Here is a 13,518-nt window from a genome sequence, read left to right on the forward strand (position 1 = left end):
GTAACCAAGGGTTTATAAATGTCAAATAACAAACACGGAGGCTCCAGTTTACACGAGGACCACTTTATTTACCTTCTTTCAAAAACCTCCGCTCCACTCCAACGTGTTATCACTTCCGCTCTTAGCGCCTTCAAAATAAGAGCTCAAGGCATATACTGTATAACAGTGCATAACAGGAACTTAACATCACAAAGAGGAAAGCCCATAAAAATAGGTTACAAAAGTTATTTAATAAGAAGCCAAAAAGTGCAAAAACAATAATGTTCGTGTTGGAGGAGTTGTGAATTAGGTACACCTGCAGGCTGCAGGTGTACCTAATGTTGTGGCCCTGCAGTCATTCACAACTCCTCCAACACGAACATTATTGTTTTTGCACTTTTTGGCTTCTTATTAAATAACTTTTTTAAATAGATTCAATCTTGCACGTGGAAAGTTTAAGTGTGGGCTTTAGTTGATATAACACTCCCGTCAGGGGGTGCATTCTACGGCGGGGGTGCAGGAGGCGGATTACTGCGAGCCTCAGCCAGTGCATCTTTTGCAGCCGTTTTATGATCGCTCAGCACAAGAAATACGTTACACACATACAGTTGTTGACAAAATACACTGTACATTATATACCTCAGCTAACTAAATTATGGAAATGTATAATATAGTTCATATAGCAATACGGTTTCACTGCACAGCAGGCCAGCAGTTAGCCGAGTCCGCAATCCATGTTGAGGCACAACGCAGTGACGTGCCTCAACTGGCTGCTGTTCACCGCACCGTCTCTTCTCAGTATCCATCCATCCATCCATCCATCCATTTTCTACCGCTTATTCCCTTTGGGGTCGCGGGGGGGGGCGCTGGAGCCTATCTCAGCTACAATCAAGCGGAAGGCGGGGTACACCCTGGACAAGTCGCCACCTCATCGCAGGGCCAACACAGATAGACAGTATTTGAACGGCAAATGTGAAAATTCAGCGATTTTAAATAAAAATAATCTAAAACTGGTGAAGTTAAATGGAAAATAACTTTATAGTATAATCACTGGATACATATAACAATTTAATAAAAAAAAAACATATTTTTACATTTTTTTTCTTTCCATGATGGCAGGTGAGGCCCCGCCTTACCTGCCTCTAATGACTGCACGTTACTGCAGTTGTCCCTCGCCACATTACAATTTAAACATTATGGCTTCATTACAACATTTTTACCCCAAATCAAGCATTTTCAAGCAAAAAAATGGCAAAATTAACTAAACATATCAATAATGACATAAACCAAACCAATCAGAGATAGCTGTTCAGTATTGTGGCCAGTGATTGGCTCAACATTGGGAAGCATTATTATATTGGATTGGAAGAGTGTAAAGGTGACTAAAGTGTGTTAACGTATTTCATTTGTAGATTTGTCCGGAACCAATCAACCGTGATAAACGAGGGACAGATGTAGTTTTATGTATGATTCACTAACTAACTCAAAATGTGCCCTGTTTTCACCGTAACTAACCAGTCCAATTGCTCCCGGAATAGAGTCCCCCAAAACAATTCCACAAGTTGGTGACTCCCTTTCTGTTGTTGTTGGTTTTTTTTAATTGTGTACCATTGCAAAATAATCCACCATAGTACCAAATAAAGTTGTGATTGCAAGCACTTTGATTAAAGAAAAGGTGATTAAAAACTACTGAATTTAAAAACTCACCATTTACAAAAGGACTTTTCCCCTCTTTGCCAACAAAAGTCTTCAATAAAGGAAAAAGTGACATTCAATATACAGTTCATTCATCAATTATATGTATTTCACACATGTAAAACTCGGGCTGCAGCCATTGGTTATTTTCAGCAATCAGGTATTTACCGATTATTTGTTTGATTAATCGAGTAATCGGCTAAAATACACTATGGCTTCAATGTGTACTTTAGAAAAGATTGGTTAGATTAAAAAATGTTCTGCTTGCCATAACCTTCATTCTTTTTTTCTAATAAATGCACATCACCACCGTTTAAAATATGCACTTTTACCATGTGTGCATTATTTGGAAATGTAAAAAAAACTCTGCTGTTTGGTTGATGCAGCGATACACAATAATAATGATAACCACAGTAAAAACTCCCGACGGTTAGTATCACTGTATTACTTTTAAATGATCGAAATACTGTTATTGATGACCACACTGATAAATTTATAGACCGACTATCGTTAGCTGGCTAATTAGAAATACTAACATGGACACGACACATTAACATCTTTCCCCATTAAGATACGCCATTCCCCAAGCTAACCCTGTAGAAACAGAATGACCAACTAAGATATTCACAATGTACTTAAATAGACTGGTACTTAAATGTTCTTTGCGAACTAATATTTCATATATGCATCCACGCCTGTCCTGGTTATCTGTTGAACAAAAGATGCATTGTAGTCTCCTATCATGTTAGATCAATCACCAGAGTACTTTTACAAACAGTTTTTAAAATCAACTAACACACATATTCATGACACAATGGCTATTTGGCACTTCCTGCTCCCAGGACCAATCTCCTCCAACATACAGTCATGTTTAGATGTATATCATTCTGGAATGGGTTGCCATCTCACATTAATCTCTCACAAAGTAAATTGTCATTCAAGACAGCTTTGAAGATACACCTATTGCAGCTGCCCACATGACATAACTTTTTAATACTGGGTTTAACTAGCTTTTTTATATTATGTTGTACTTTTCTTTTGTATAATGTTAGGTAATGTATGTATTCTTTGTATTTTTATTTTGTATGCTCCTATATGGGCCCCGGAAAGACTACCGGTCGCCTTGGCGTCAGCTAATGGGGATCCATTCAATAAACAATAAACAATATTCACATTGAACATAAAGTAATCAACCCAATGTCGAGTCAACAGTGCCTTCATCAGGAAGAGATGTCACATTAACCGGAAGTGAAGCGAAGTTAACACCCAATTTGCATTCATTAAAATAACTAGAGATGTCCGATAATGGCTTTTTTGCCGATATCCGATATTCCTATATTGTCCAACTCTTAATTACCGATTTCGATATTAACCGATACCGATATATACAGTCGTGGAATTAACACATTATTATGTCAAATTTTGTTGTGATGCCCCGCTGGATGCATTAAACAATGTAACAAGGTTTTCCAAAATAAATCAACTCAAGTTATGGAACAAAATGCCAACATGGCACTGCCATGTTTATTATTGAAGTCACAAAGTGCATTATTTTTTTTTAACATGCCTCAAAACAGCTGCTTGGAATTTGGGACATGCTCTCCCTGAGAGAGCATGAGTAGGTTGAGGTGGGCGGGGTTGGGGGGGCTGGGTTTAGGTGGGGAGGGTAGGGGTTAGCGGGGGGGTGTATTTTGTAGCGTCTCGAAAGAGTTAGTACTGCAAGGGGTTCTGGGTATTTGTTCTGTTGTGTTTATGTTGTGTTACGGTGCGGATGTTCTCCCGAAATGTGTTTGTCATTCTTGTTTGGTGTGGGTTCACAGTGTGGCACATATTTGTAACAGTGTTAAAGTTGTTTATACACCCACCCTCAGTGTGACCTGTATGGCTGTTGACCAAGTATGCCTGGCATTCACTTGGGTGTGTCAAAAGCCGTAGATATTATGTGAATGGGCCGGCACGCAAAGGCAGTGCCTTTAAGGTTTATTGGCGCTCTGTACTTCTCCCTACGTCTGTGTACTACTCCGTACAGCGGCGTTTTAAAAAGTCATAAATTTTACTTTTTGAAACCGATACTGATAATTTCCGATATCACATTTTAAAGCATTTATCGGCCGATAATATCGGCAGTCCGATATTATCGGACATCTCTAAAAATAACATTCAAAAACATTTACAAATTCAAATGGAAAAATATGGTTCTTATGAAGCCAGAACAATATTTAATGTTTCTTCTTTCAAAAAAGTATATTGTCTAACTTAGTAAAAAAAAAAATCAAAACAACTCGGATTAAAGATTTCAGTGTGTATATAAGTCCTTTTTGAGCACATTCAACAATACCACAATAATAATGATTGTCTGGTCACCTTTCTTGCAATATATTTATATATTGTTACATCCCTAGCCGCCACACAAATCTTGGCACCTACACACAAACACTCTCATGTACGCTCTATTGTAGCGGTCGTGCAAAAACTATGTGCGCACATTCACTTCATGTGGTCCAATATTTTATACATTTTCATTAGTTTCACTGGAACAATTGATCATCTCTGTGTAAATCTACTTACTCTATATTACTTACTCTATATTAAATGTGTTTCGTGTTTTTATTTTTGGGTGTTTGGAATGCATTTATTTGACTCATATTTCATATGAGAAAAATGTATTCGGTTTTTGTCAGTGCCACTAAAATAGTTTTAGGAGTGTACTTCATACATGCAATAACACACTAGTAGGAGTTGAGTCAGAACGTTGCCCACTGCCGCAGGTTCTTATCGTTCTTTAGCTTTAATTTCTTCATGGCCGCGTTGACCCTGTAGGCACATCCTGCCTTCCGCCTCAAGATGTTTTGTTCTCCCCTCATTGCATTAGTATTGGGCTCAACATGGCCGCCTGTATTAGTCATCTTCTATTTTATGTGTTCCCTTCCTTATATATCAAAATAAGTATGGTGCCAGTATGCTGTTTTTTTTCCAATAAAATACTGGAAAGGATAGAAATGTAGTTTATCTCTTTTATCCGATTATTAATCGATTAATCGAAGTAATAATCAACATATTAATCGATTATCAAATTAGTTGTTAGCTGCAGCCCTAAATGTGAGTGTGAATGTTGTCTGTCTACTGTGTTGGCCCTGTGATGAGGTAGCGACTTGTCCAGGGTGTACCACGCCTTCTGCCCGAATGCAGCCGAGATAGGCTCCAGCACCCCCCGCAACCCTGTATGGGACAAGTGGTAAAAAAACACACGAATACTTTATCATTCTCACATTTTTTTTGTCAAAGTAGCTCTAATAGTGATGATAGCTGGACACCTCTTCTCTATCATAATAGTTAGTGCTGTTGTCACGGTTATCTGACATGGTTTATCCAATCACATCCCATATCTGATTTTAATGATCATACCGAGTGATCGAAGCGTGATTCCAATCGGACTGTATTTTGGATCTGTGATAAAAGTGAGACGATTTGTGTCACTATAAAGCCACTTTTTCTATTTTTATAATATGAGAAGATAAGTTGTTGGTGATGTCTATGGATGTTCTCATTCATACAGGTCGTTGTATTCTCAGGGCATTCAATCGATCGCAACTGGACTGTTTGGTTTGTCTTAGAAGACGTTTCCCCTCTCATCCGAGTAGGCTTCATCGGTTCATGCTCATACACTTAGATTTGTCAGATCTAGCCTTAGACTTAGATTGGTCAGATTTAGTTGTTGGTGATGTATTGAATTTAAGACCACGTTTTCTTGACCTGTCCTCCATTCCTCACCTCCTACACCTTTGCCCGCATTCACGCTTCCTTGCCTCCACACATCCTCTTTTGCATCCTTTACTCTCCTCCTCCAGTAACGAGGCCAAACTCCCCTCCTCCTTGAGGGCTAACTCTTCATTTAAAGCCACAGATGACCCTCCTGCTGTTCTTGTTTTTCTTAACATCTGCACTTGTACTCCCTTTTTATATCTGTTTCCCACCCAGACCATGAAGACATTTCTTTCCATCCTCTCCGTTACTTCTCACCCTGTCCATGTTTTCTATTTTCTCTGCCTGCTTTACCCCCTTCCCTCCCTCCCTCTCTCGCTCTTGTTTTCTCTTTCCTTTATCCCTCTTTTCTGCCTTCCTCTTCTCAGCATTAACCCCACAGACTGCCTGTTATGTAACAGTCAGGTGACGCCGCAGTCGCATCAGGGAGCCTTAAAGGCCCACACGCCTCTCGCTGCCTTAACGAGCGCCCATTTAACAAGTGGGTTGTGGGTCGCGATTTCCGACTTTAGGGAAAAATCAACCTGACATGGTTTCTTTTTTTAAATCGTTTAATATTTCAACCAGTCACTTCGTTTGAAGACTTTGTCAGTGTGACTCAAGCAATGATTGACACGTCCTGCCTTCCCACAAGACCTCCCACATACTATCTGTAGGCATATTACAAGTATTGTCCTAATGAGTCATCTAGACAATATGTGGCAATCACATTGATTGTACTGATTGTCTCACTTATTGCCCACTGGACAGACCCTCTTTGTTGTCACCCAAATGTTGGTCTTATTCCAAATTGAGGCATCTGACTTTAGAGGAAGTTTTTTTTTGCATCCGTGCAGGTGCTAATATCTGCTGAAGATGAGTAGTGGCGGAGGGCACCCCACCCTGGAGCTCGCCAGAGGGGGGGAATCCCAGAAGAGAAAAGACTGTCCTTCAGACCAGCTGGAACCCAGGTGAGGCAATCATGCTCACTGCAACATTCTACCCAGTCTTCTCCTTTGTCTGATTGGTAGTCTTCAAGTCGTTTAGAATGCACCTTATCACCATCGATATGATACAAATTCCAGACGAACGTGTTTTTCTAGTGTGAAAGTTCCTTTTGGTTCTTGTCTCGCAGCCCCAAGAGGAGCACGGATAGGAGGAACCGAGAGCAGGAGAACAAGTACATCGAGGAGCTGGCCGAGCTGATATTTGCCAACATCAATGACATGGACGACCTGAACGTGAAGCCCGACAAGTGTGCCATCCTCAAGGAGACGGTGAAGCAGATCAGGCAGATCAAAGAGCAAGGTGTGTGCGCGTACACACGTGTGCGTTCGTGTGTGTGTGTGTGTCACTCTCTAATGACAGCACTGATTGTGATGAGACGGACTGAGGCTCTTATGTAACATCTCCACTGTGATGTAATGGAAGTCTGCACAGGCCAGCAAGCAACCATCCGCTATCATTCTTCCGCCTCCTCTTATTTTTACCCCCCTTCTTCATTCTGCATTTCCTGTGTAAATGGCAGATTTGTCGATAGAATGTGTTAGCTGCGTGTAGTGTGCCGCGATAGGTTACTCGCTGCAACCACTTTACTTCATGTTAGGTGCTTTAGTGTCACTTTGTAGGCACACAAGTGAGTAAAAACCAGAAAAAAACACCCTCCAATCAGCATGGCCATCACACAGACTTTTAGCTCTGGTCCCACTCCAGGAATGCCAGCTATGTGGCCTAATGGGGCCATGGAAGGCTTATCGTCCCAGCAGCACAACCAGGGGTGTGTGCGTGTGTGTATGTGTGAAGCAGTGCATATTAGCAACCCCTCCTCCCTTGATGGCAAACCACTTGCTTCACAGTTAAGTACAGGGTGTCAGTTAGTGCGAGCCACATGACGATCCAAGCAATTCGCCGTGGAAGAGCAGGTTAAAATAGCGTGAATAGTTCTTGGCCAGAGGGGGTGTCGTCACAGCATCAGTGTGGAGAGGGAATGAAAAAGCAGTCTTTCCTAAAAGTCAACGTTTTTGATGAGGTTACAGTCTCATGATGTGAGAAGTCGACATGCCACATTGTTGATATGTCATGCCTTCTGCCAGGGGCGTTGAAGTGTCTATGTTGTACCAGGGCCTCAAGTGCAGGGTTACCCCTATAGGTTTTGTTAAGTTTGAAGATTTTTTCTGTCATTTAAATATGTCATTTATAAAAGAACTATGTCAAATGTTTAGATAAAAGAAATATAACCCAATAATAAGGTTGCTTCAATAAAATTAAGAATGTCTCAGACTACCTACAAAAATGCAAAATGATTTGTTCCACCTAGACAGCGGAACACAAATCACTCTACATTCTCTACTGTTCATTAGTCTTACCATATTTAACCTACTGTGTGGAAGTCTCGGGGAATAATTACAAAAACTCATTAAACTCAATAACTATACTTCAGAAAAGAGCTGTACGCATCATCAACAAGGTTGGTTATCTGGACCATACTCATTCAGTATTCTTACAGTCAAAAATATTGAAATTTAATGATATAATTTTGTATCAAACTGCACAAATAATGGATAAAGCCAAAATCAATAAACTCAGAGGAAGCATTCAAAAATTGTTCAGCACACGACAGGGGGATTACAATTGAAGGGGGAATTTTAATTTCAAAATGCTTGGTGATAGAACGACCATTAAAAGTTTTTGTATTTCAATTTGTGGAGTGAAACTATGGAATGGTTTGAATGTGGAGTTAAAGCAATGTCCAAACATAAACCAGTTTAAAAAGAAGTAGGGATGCCGATAAATGCTTTAAAATGTAATATCGGAAATTATCGGTATCGGTTTCAAGATTATCGGTATCAATTTCAAAAAGTAAAATGTATGACTTTTTAAAACTCCGCTGTGTACACGGACGTAGGGAGAAGTACAGAGCGCCAATAAACCTTAAAGGCATTGCCTTTGCGTGCCGGCCCAGTCACATAATATCTACGGCTTTATGCAACAGCCATACAGGTCACACTGAGGGTGGCCGTATAAAAAACTTTAACACTGTTACAAATATGCGCCAAACTGTGAACCCACACCAAACAAGAATGACAAACACATTTTGGGAGAACATCCGCACCTTAACACAACATAAACACAACAGAACAAATACCCAGAACCCCTTGCAGCACTAACTCTTCCGGGACGCTACAATATACACCCCCCGCTACCACCAAACCCCGCATTCCCGAATTCGGAGGTCTCAAGGTTGGCAAGTATGCTCTAGTATACTCTGGACTGAAGCTGTGTGCCTTCATTGTTTTTGTAGCTGTTGTTTTGAGGCATGTTTAAAAAATTTTAAAAATAATGCACTTTGTCAAAGTCAAAGTATAGTATTTCCCATAGTTGTAATGGGTATCAGGATTATCTCAGGGAGAGCATGTCCCAAATTCCAAGCTGTTTTGAGGCATGTTAAAAAAAATAATGCACTTTGTGACTTCAATAATAAATATGGCAGTGCCATGTTGGCACTTTTTTCCATAACTTGAGTTGAAGTTGTTCTCTTATTTTGGAAAACCTTGTTTTTGATTGATTGATTGATTGAAACTTGTATTAGTAGTTTGCACAGTACAGTACATATTCCGTACAATTGACCACTAAATGATAACACCCGAATAAGTTTTTCAACTTTTTTAATTCGCGGTCCACGTTAATCAATTCATGGTAAAGTTACATTGTTTAATGCATCCAGCGGGGCATCACAACAACATTAGGCATAATAATGTGTTAATTCCACGACGGTATATATCGGTATCGGTTGATATCGGAATCGGTAATTAAGAGTTGGACAATATCGGAATATCGGATATCGGCAAAAAAGCCATTATCGGACATCTCTAAAAAGAAGTATAGGCACATGGTATTCCAGAGGTACAGAGATGAAGAAGGGGTTTGATATTGGGTTGTTTGTGTTACAGAAGAATATGGGGCTGCCCATTGAGGCAGTGGTGCTGCTGCTGTGGCATGATGCCATTTCCATGATCCATTTCCATGGTGTGGCTATCTATGTGTTTTCGGAGTATAAGTCGCACCGGAGTATAAGTCGCACCGGCCGAAAATGCATAATAAAGAAGGAAAAAAACATATATAAGTCGCACCGATTAGTCACATTTTTTGGGGAAATGTATTTGATAAAACCCAACACCAAGAATAGACATTTGAAAGGCAATTTAAAATAAATAAAGAATAGTGAACAACAGGCTGAATAAGTGTACGTTATATGACGCATAAATAACCAACTGAGAACGTGCCTGGTATGTTAACGTAACATATTATGGTAAGAGTCTTTCAAATAACTATAACATATAGAACATGCTATACGTTTACCAAACAATCTGTCACTCCTAATCGCTAAATCCCATGAAATCTTATATGTCTAGTCTCTTACGTGAATGAGCTAAATGATATTATTTGATATTTTACGGTAACGTGTTACTAATTTCACACATACGTCGCTCCTGAGTATAAGTCGCACCCCCGGCCAAACTATGAAAAAAAACTGCGACTTATAGTCCGAAAAATACGGTATATACAAGTTAATTAAGTTTGTACATAGAGTGAACAGGTAGTTCTAGCTCAGAGTAATTTATGATTTAAAGAAAAGGGGTGGGATTAAATAAGTGTAAACTTCTTCTCACTCCTTTTCAAATATGTAAAAAAAAAAAAGTCCATTGCTCATATTTTGTTTATTTTTTTCGTTTTTATTCTCCATTGTTTTCATTTTGTTATAATGGCTGTTAAGGCTATAGCACTGTGTTGGATCAGGCTTGCTCTTGTTTTTTTGCATATTTGAAATAAAAATATATCAAATCAAATCAAATCAAACACTTTATTCACCACTGACGTGATAACGTCATCAAAGCTCACCTTTAAGCATTCACACATAGCACCGGCATTTTGGTAAGAATTGATAGAAGAAAGGTAGCAATAGGGCTGGGCGATATGGCCTTTTATTAATATCTCGATATTTTGCCTTAGCCTTGAATTAACACTTGATGCATATAATCCCACCGGTATGATGATTCTATGTGTCTACATTAAAATATTCTTGTTCATACTGCATTAATATATGCTACTTTTAAACTTTCATGCAGAGAGGGAAATCACAACTAAGTCAATTTACCAAAACTGTATTTATTAAACAGTTATTAAGCAATGGCACAAACATTCATGTAATTTCCAAACAGAAAGTGCGACATTGTCAGAGACATTTTAAAACAAGCTATTAGTGCACTTTTGTGCATGATGTCACTAAGATGACACTAAATTAAAGTGCACTCTTTGTACAGAATGCCACGACAATATTTTAAAACAAATAAAGTGCACATTTGTGCATGAAGTCACAAGATATTTCAAAAACTGTAAAATAAAAATGAGCTGCTTAATAGGAAATCAAATAGTGTATGTCCTTCGCTATGTGCTGGTTACTGCGGACGTTATCTCCTTCTGTTGTTGACTATTTTTTGTTGATGTGGAAATGGAAGACGTCGAGCCCTAGGTAGAAATACACTAAATCTACCCTAGGCAGCACAAGAGAAAGTTATGTGCAAGTTTTACTTTGGCATCGCATTGCCCATAACTGTGGTGCGTTCAAGGACCATTGATTAAAGTTAGAAACGGAGGCGTCACTAGGTTTTAAATACAGGAAAATGCTTATCCCCCATGAGATGCACTAGTAATAATAAGATTAATGATGATGTTGATGATGATATTATTGCGTAATATTATAATTCGTATTATCCACTGATGATAATTATACGACAATCAGCAAAGCTCTACTTTACACTCTAAAGCAGAGGTGTCAAACTAATTTTAGCTCAGGGGCCGTATGGAGGAAAATCTATTCCAACATGGGCAGGGTGGGTAAAATCATAGCATCATAACTTAAAAATACAACTACGACAACTTCAGATTGTTTTCTTTGTTTTAATTCGGTCGAAAATAGAACAAGCACATTCTGAAAATGTACATATCACAAATAATCCTCTTGACAAAACACTTCAAGTTCTAAAAATTGGTGCAGTTTCAAAAACAACATGAAGAACACATTGAACTTAGACTTAGTCTCAGTGTATTTAGAAAGCGATTAAACTTTAGGTCACAGCCCATATGGGATTGAACAAAAAACAAAATAAAGCGTCAAATAAAAACTCTTCTAGGTATCATCTACCTCATTTGTCATTTCCACTGTTCACTTTCTTAAAATTTGCACAGAAGACAATAATTTTCACAGAACTATACCAATGTGCAGTGTCTCATGCAGCATTTTAAGTAGGGTTACCAATTGTTTATTTTACTCCTGTTTGTTTTACATTGGGTCAAGGGGAAGGAGTCGTAGCCCCGCTTTACCGTGTACCTCTTACTTGGTATACATGCTTGCCGCGGTATGAACGATTTGCTTGCCTAACAGAATTGCTATTGCGACATCCAGTGGATACATTTAGAACATCAGTTTCTTTCATTTAAAAATTCAGCTCAATTTTACACTTAGAAAACTCATCTCGCGGGCCGGATTGAACCTGTTCAGGCCCGTGGGCCACATGTTTGACATTGCTGCTTTAAAATAAAGGAACATTTCATAGATTTGAAATCATATTTAATTAATAATGACAGGTTGTATTATTATTTAAATTCTTATTCTGGCCACTTTATATTGAATTTGTTGGCACTTTTTTGAGAAAAAAAATCCAGCTTTTTAAAAAATAACTAAACCAAATTATTTTGGTGGTAAACAAGATATGTTAACCTCATCTTTTAAAGTAAAAAAAACTAATGAAGGTTTTTACATTACCCAAATTCATGCAATAGTTTGTTTTTAGTGCATGCAAAAATACTGTACTAAATGTGTGCGGTGACTTTGAAGTTAGAGTGGGATAGGTGACCTTTTATGAGCCTCGTTTATGGGGCCCAGAATTTGGTGCTATGCCCCTGCCAAAAGTAATAACCTTTACAATGGATGCTAGAAGTTATTAAAGTGCTGATAAGCACACTTGCTGAAAAGTGTATATTTTCATTGGGTTCTTGTGAATGACTGCCACAAACAGTTTAGCGCTTTCATTGCTAATATTTAGCTAGCACACTTCCAATTTGCGGACACGTCCATCACACATGTTTTCTTGTATCTCTTCTTCCAGAAAAAGCTTTAGTGACCGACACAGAGGAGGTGCAAAAGGCAGACATCTCGTCAACGGGGCACGGCGTCATTGATAAAGACACTCTCGGGCCCATGATGCTGGAGGTGAGCGGTCCAGTCTTTGTTATCACGTGAAGAAGATCCAGACCAGAGAATGTCACGCTGGAGGTCTCACTACCAACACTCCAACAAACCGCTCCCTAGTTTCACCTCCTAAATGTTCATTTACGTAGAATCCTGCATGCGGTCAGTGTTAGTGGTAGCCTTATTTCTCTAAATAGAGTCGCGCACTGTGAGATAGGAGTTCCTCTGGTGTCACCAAGCCTACTGTGTTCACGGAGGTGTGGTAACGTACAACATGTAACCCGGCGAGGTATAAATACCTCCCCCGAAAAGCAGATTAGAAACGTAGAGGGACCGAGCACAAGCGCTAATGCGCTATTTATAGAAGTCAGCCTGATGTGCCTGTGTGATGCGTTTTAAATCCAGCCCGCATCTTTGTTCAATATTTTCTATTGACTAGAGCAGGAGGCCCAAGCTTGTTCCAGCAAGGGCTTTATGCACAAACATTGAAGGAAAGGTTTTTTTTTGTGTTTTTTTTTTGTGTGTTTTTTGTCCTGTCCAGCTTCTCAGGCAAATCATATAGTTGATGTAGATGCCCATATCGGCTATTCAGATTTACTTTACAAAAGAGAAGTGTAGGATACTTCTCTTATTGCCTTATTTGTATTTGACTTTATTAAATGTATTTAAATTATCATTTAGTGCAGCTGGTCCGGAGCAGGAGGGGATAGAAAGAGAGAAAAAAAGAAGACAGAGAGGGAAATTGTGGGGACAAGAGTGGGATTAGACAGAGAGACAAAAACAACAACAGCAAACAACAACAACAACAATAGAGCAACATTAGCAAATACGACATGTACAAATATGATGGTAAA

The 13,518-nt window shown here is 39.1% G+C and overlaps 1 protein-coding gene across 2 annotated transcripts in view; it reads left to right on the plus strand.

Moving 5' to 3' along the window:
* LOC133618585 (nuclear receptor coactivator 2-like) overlaps nucleotides 1-13,518 on the plus strand; it is an 85,711-nt gene that overhangs the window by 30,692 nt on the left and 41,501 nt on the right. For both annotated transcript variants that reach the window (XM_061979090.1, XM_061979089.1), the window contains exons 2-4: nucleotides 6,273-6,386; nucleotides 6,551-6,723; nucleotides 12,582-12,685. In XM_061979090.1, coding sequence (XP_061835074.1) covers nucleotides 6,292-6,386; nucleotides 6,551-6,723; nucleotides 12,582-12,685 — 372 coding nt within the window. In that variant the 5' untranslated portion in view covers nucleotides 6,273-6,291. The remainder of the gene's footprint in view (nucleotides 1-6,272; nucleotides 6,387-6,550; nucleotides 6,724-12,581; nucleotides 12,686-13,518) is intronic.

This window comes from Nerophis lumbriciformis, linkage group LG19 (genome assembly GCF_033978685.3).
Source record: "Nerophis lumbriciformis linkage group LG19, RoL_Nlum_v2.1, whole genome shotgun sequence".
NCBI lineage: Eukaryota > Metazoa > Chordata > Actinopteri > Syngnathiformes > Syngnathidae > Nerophis > Nerophis lumbriciformis.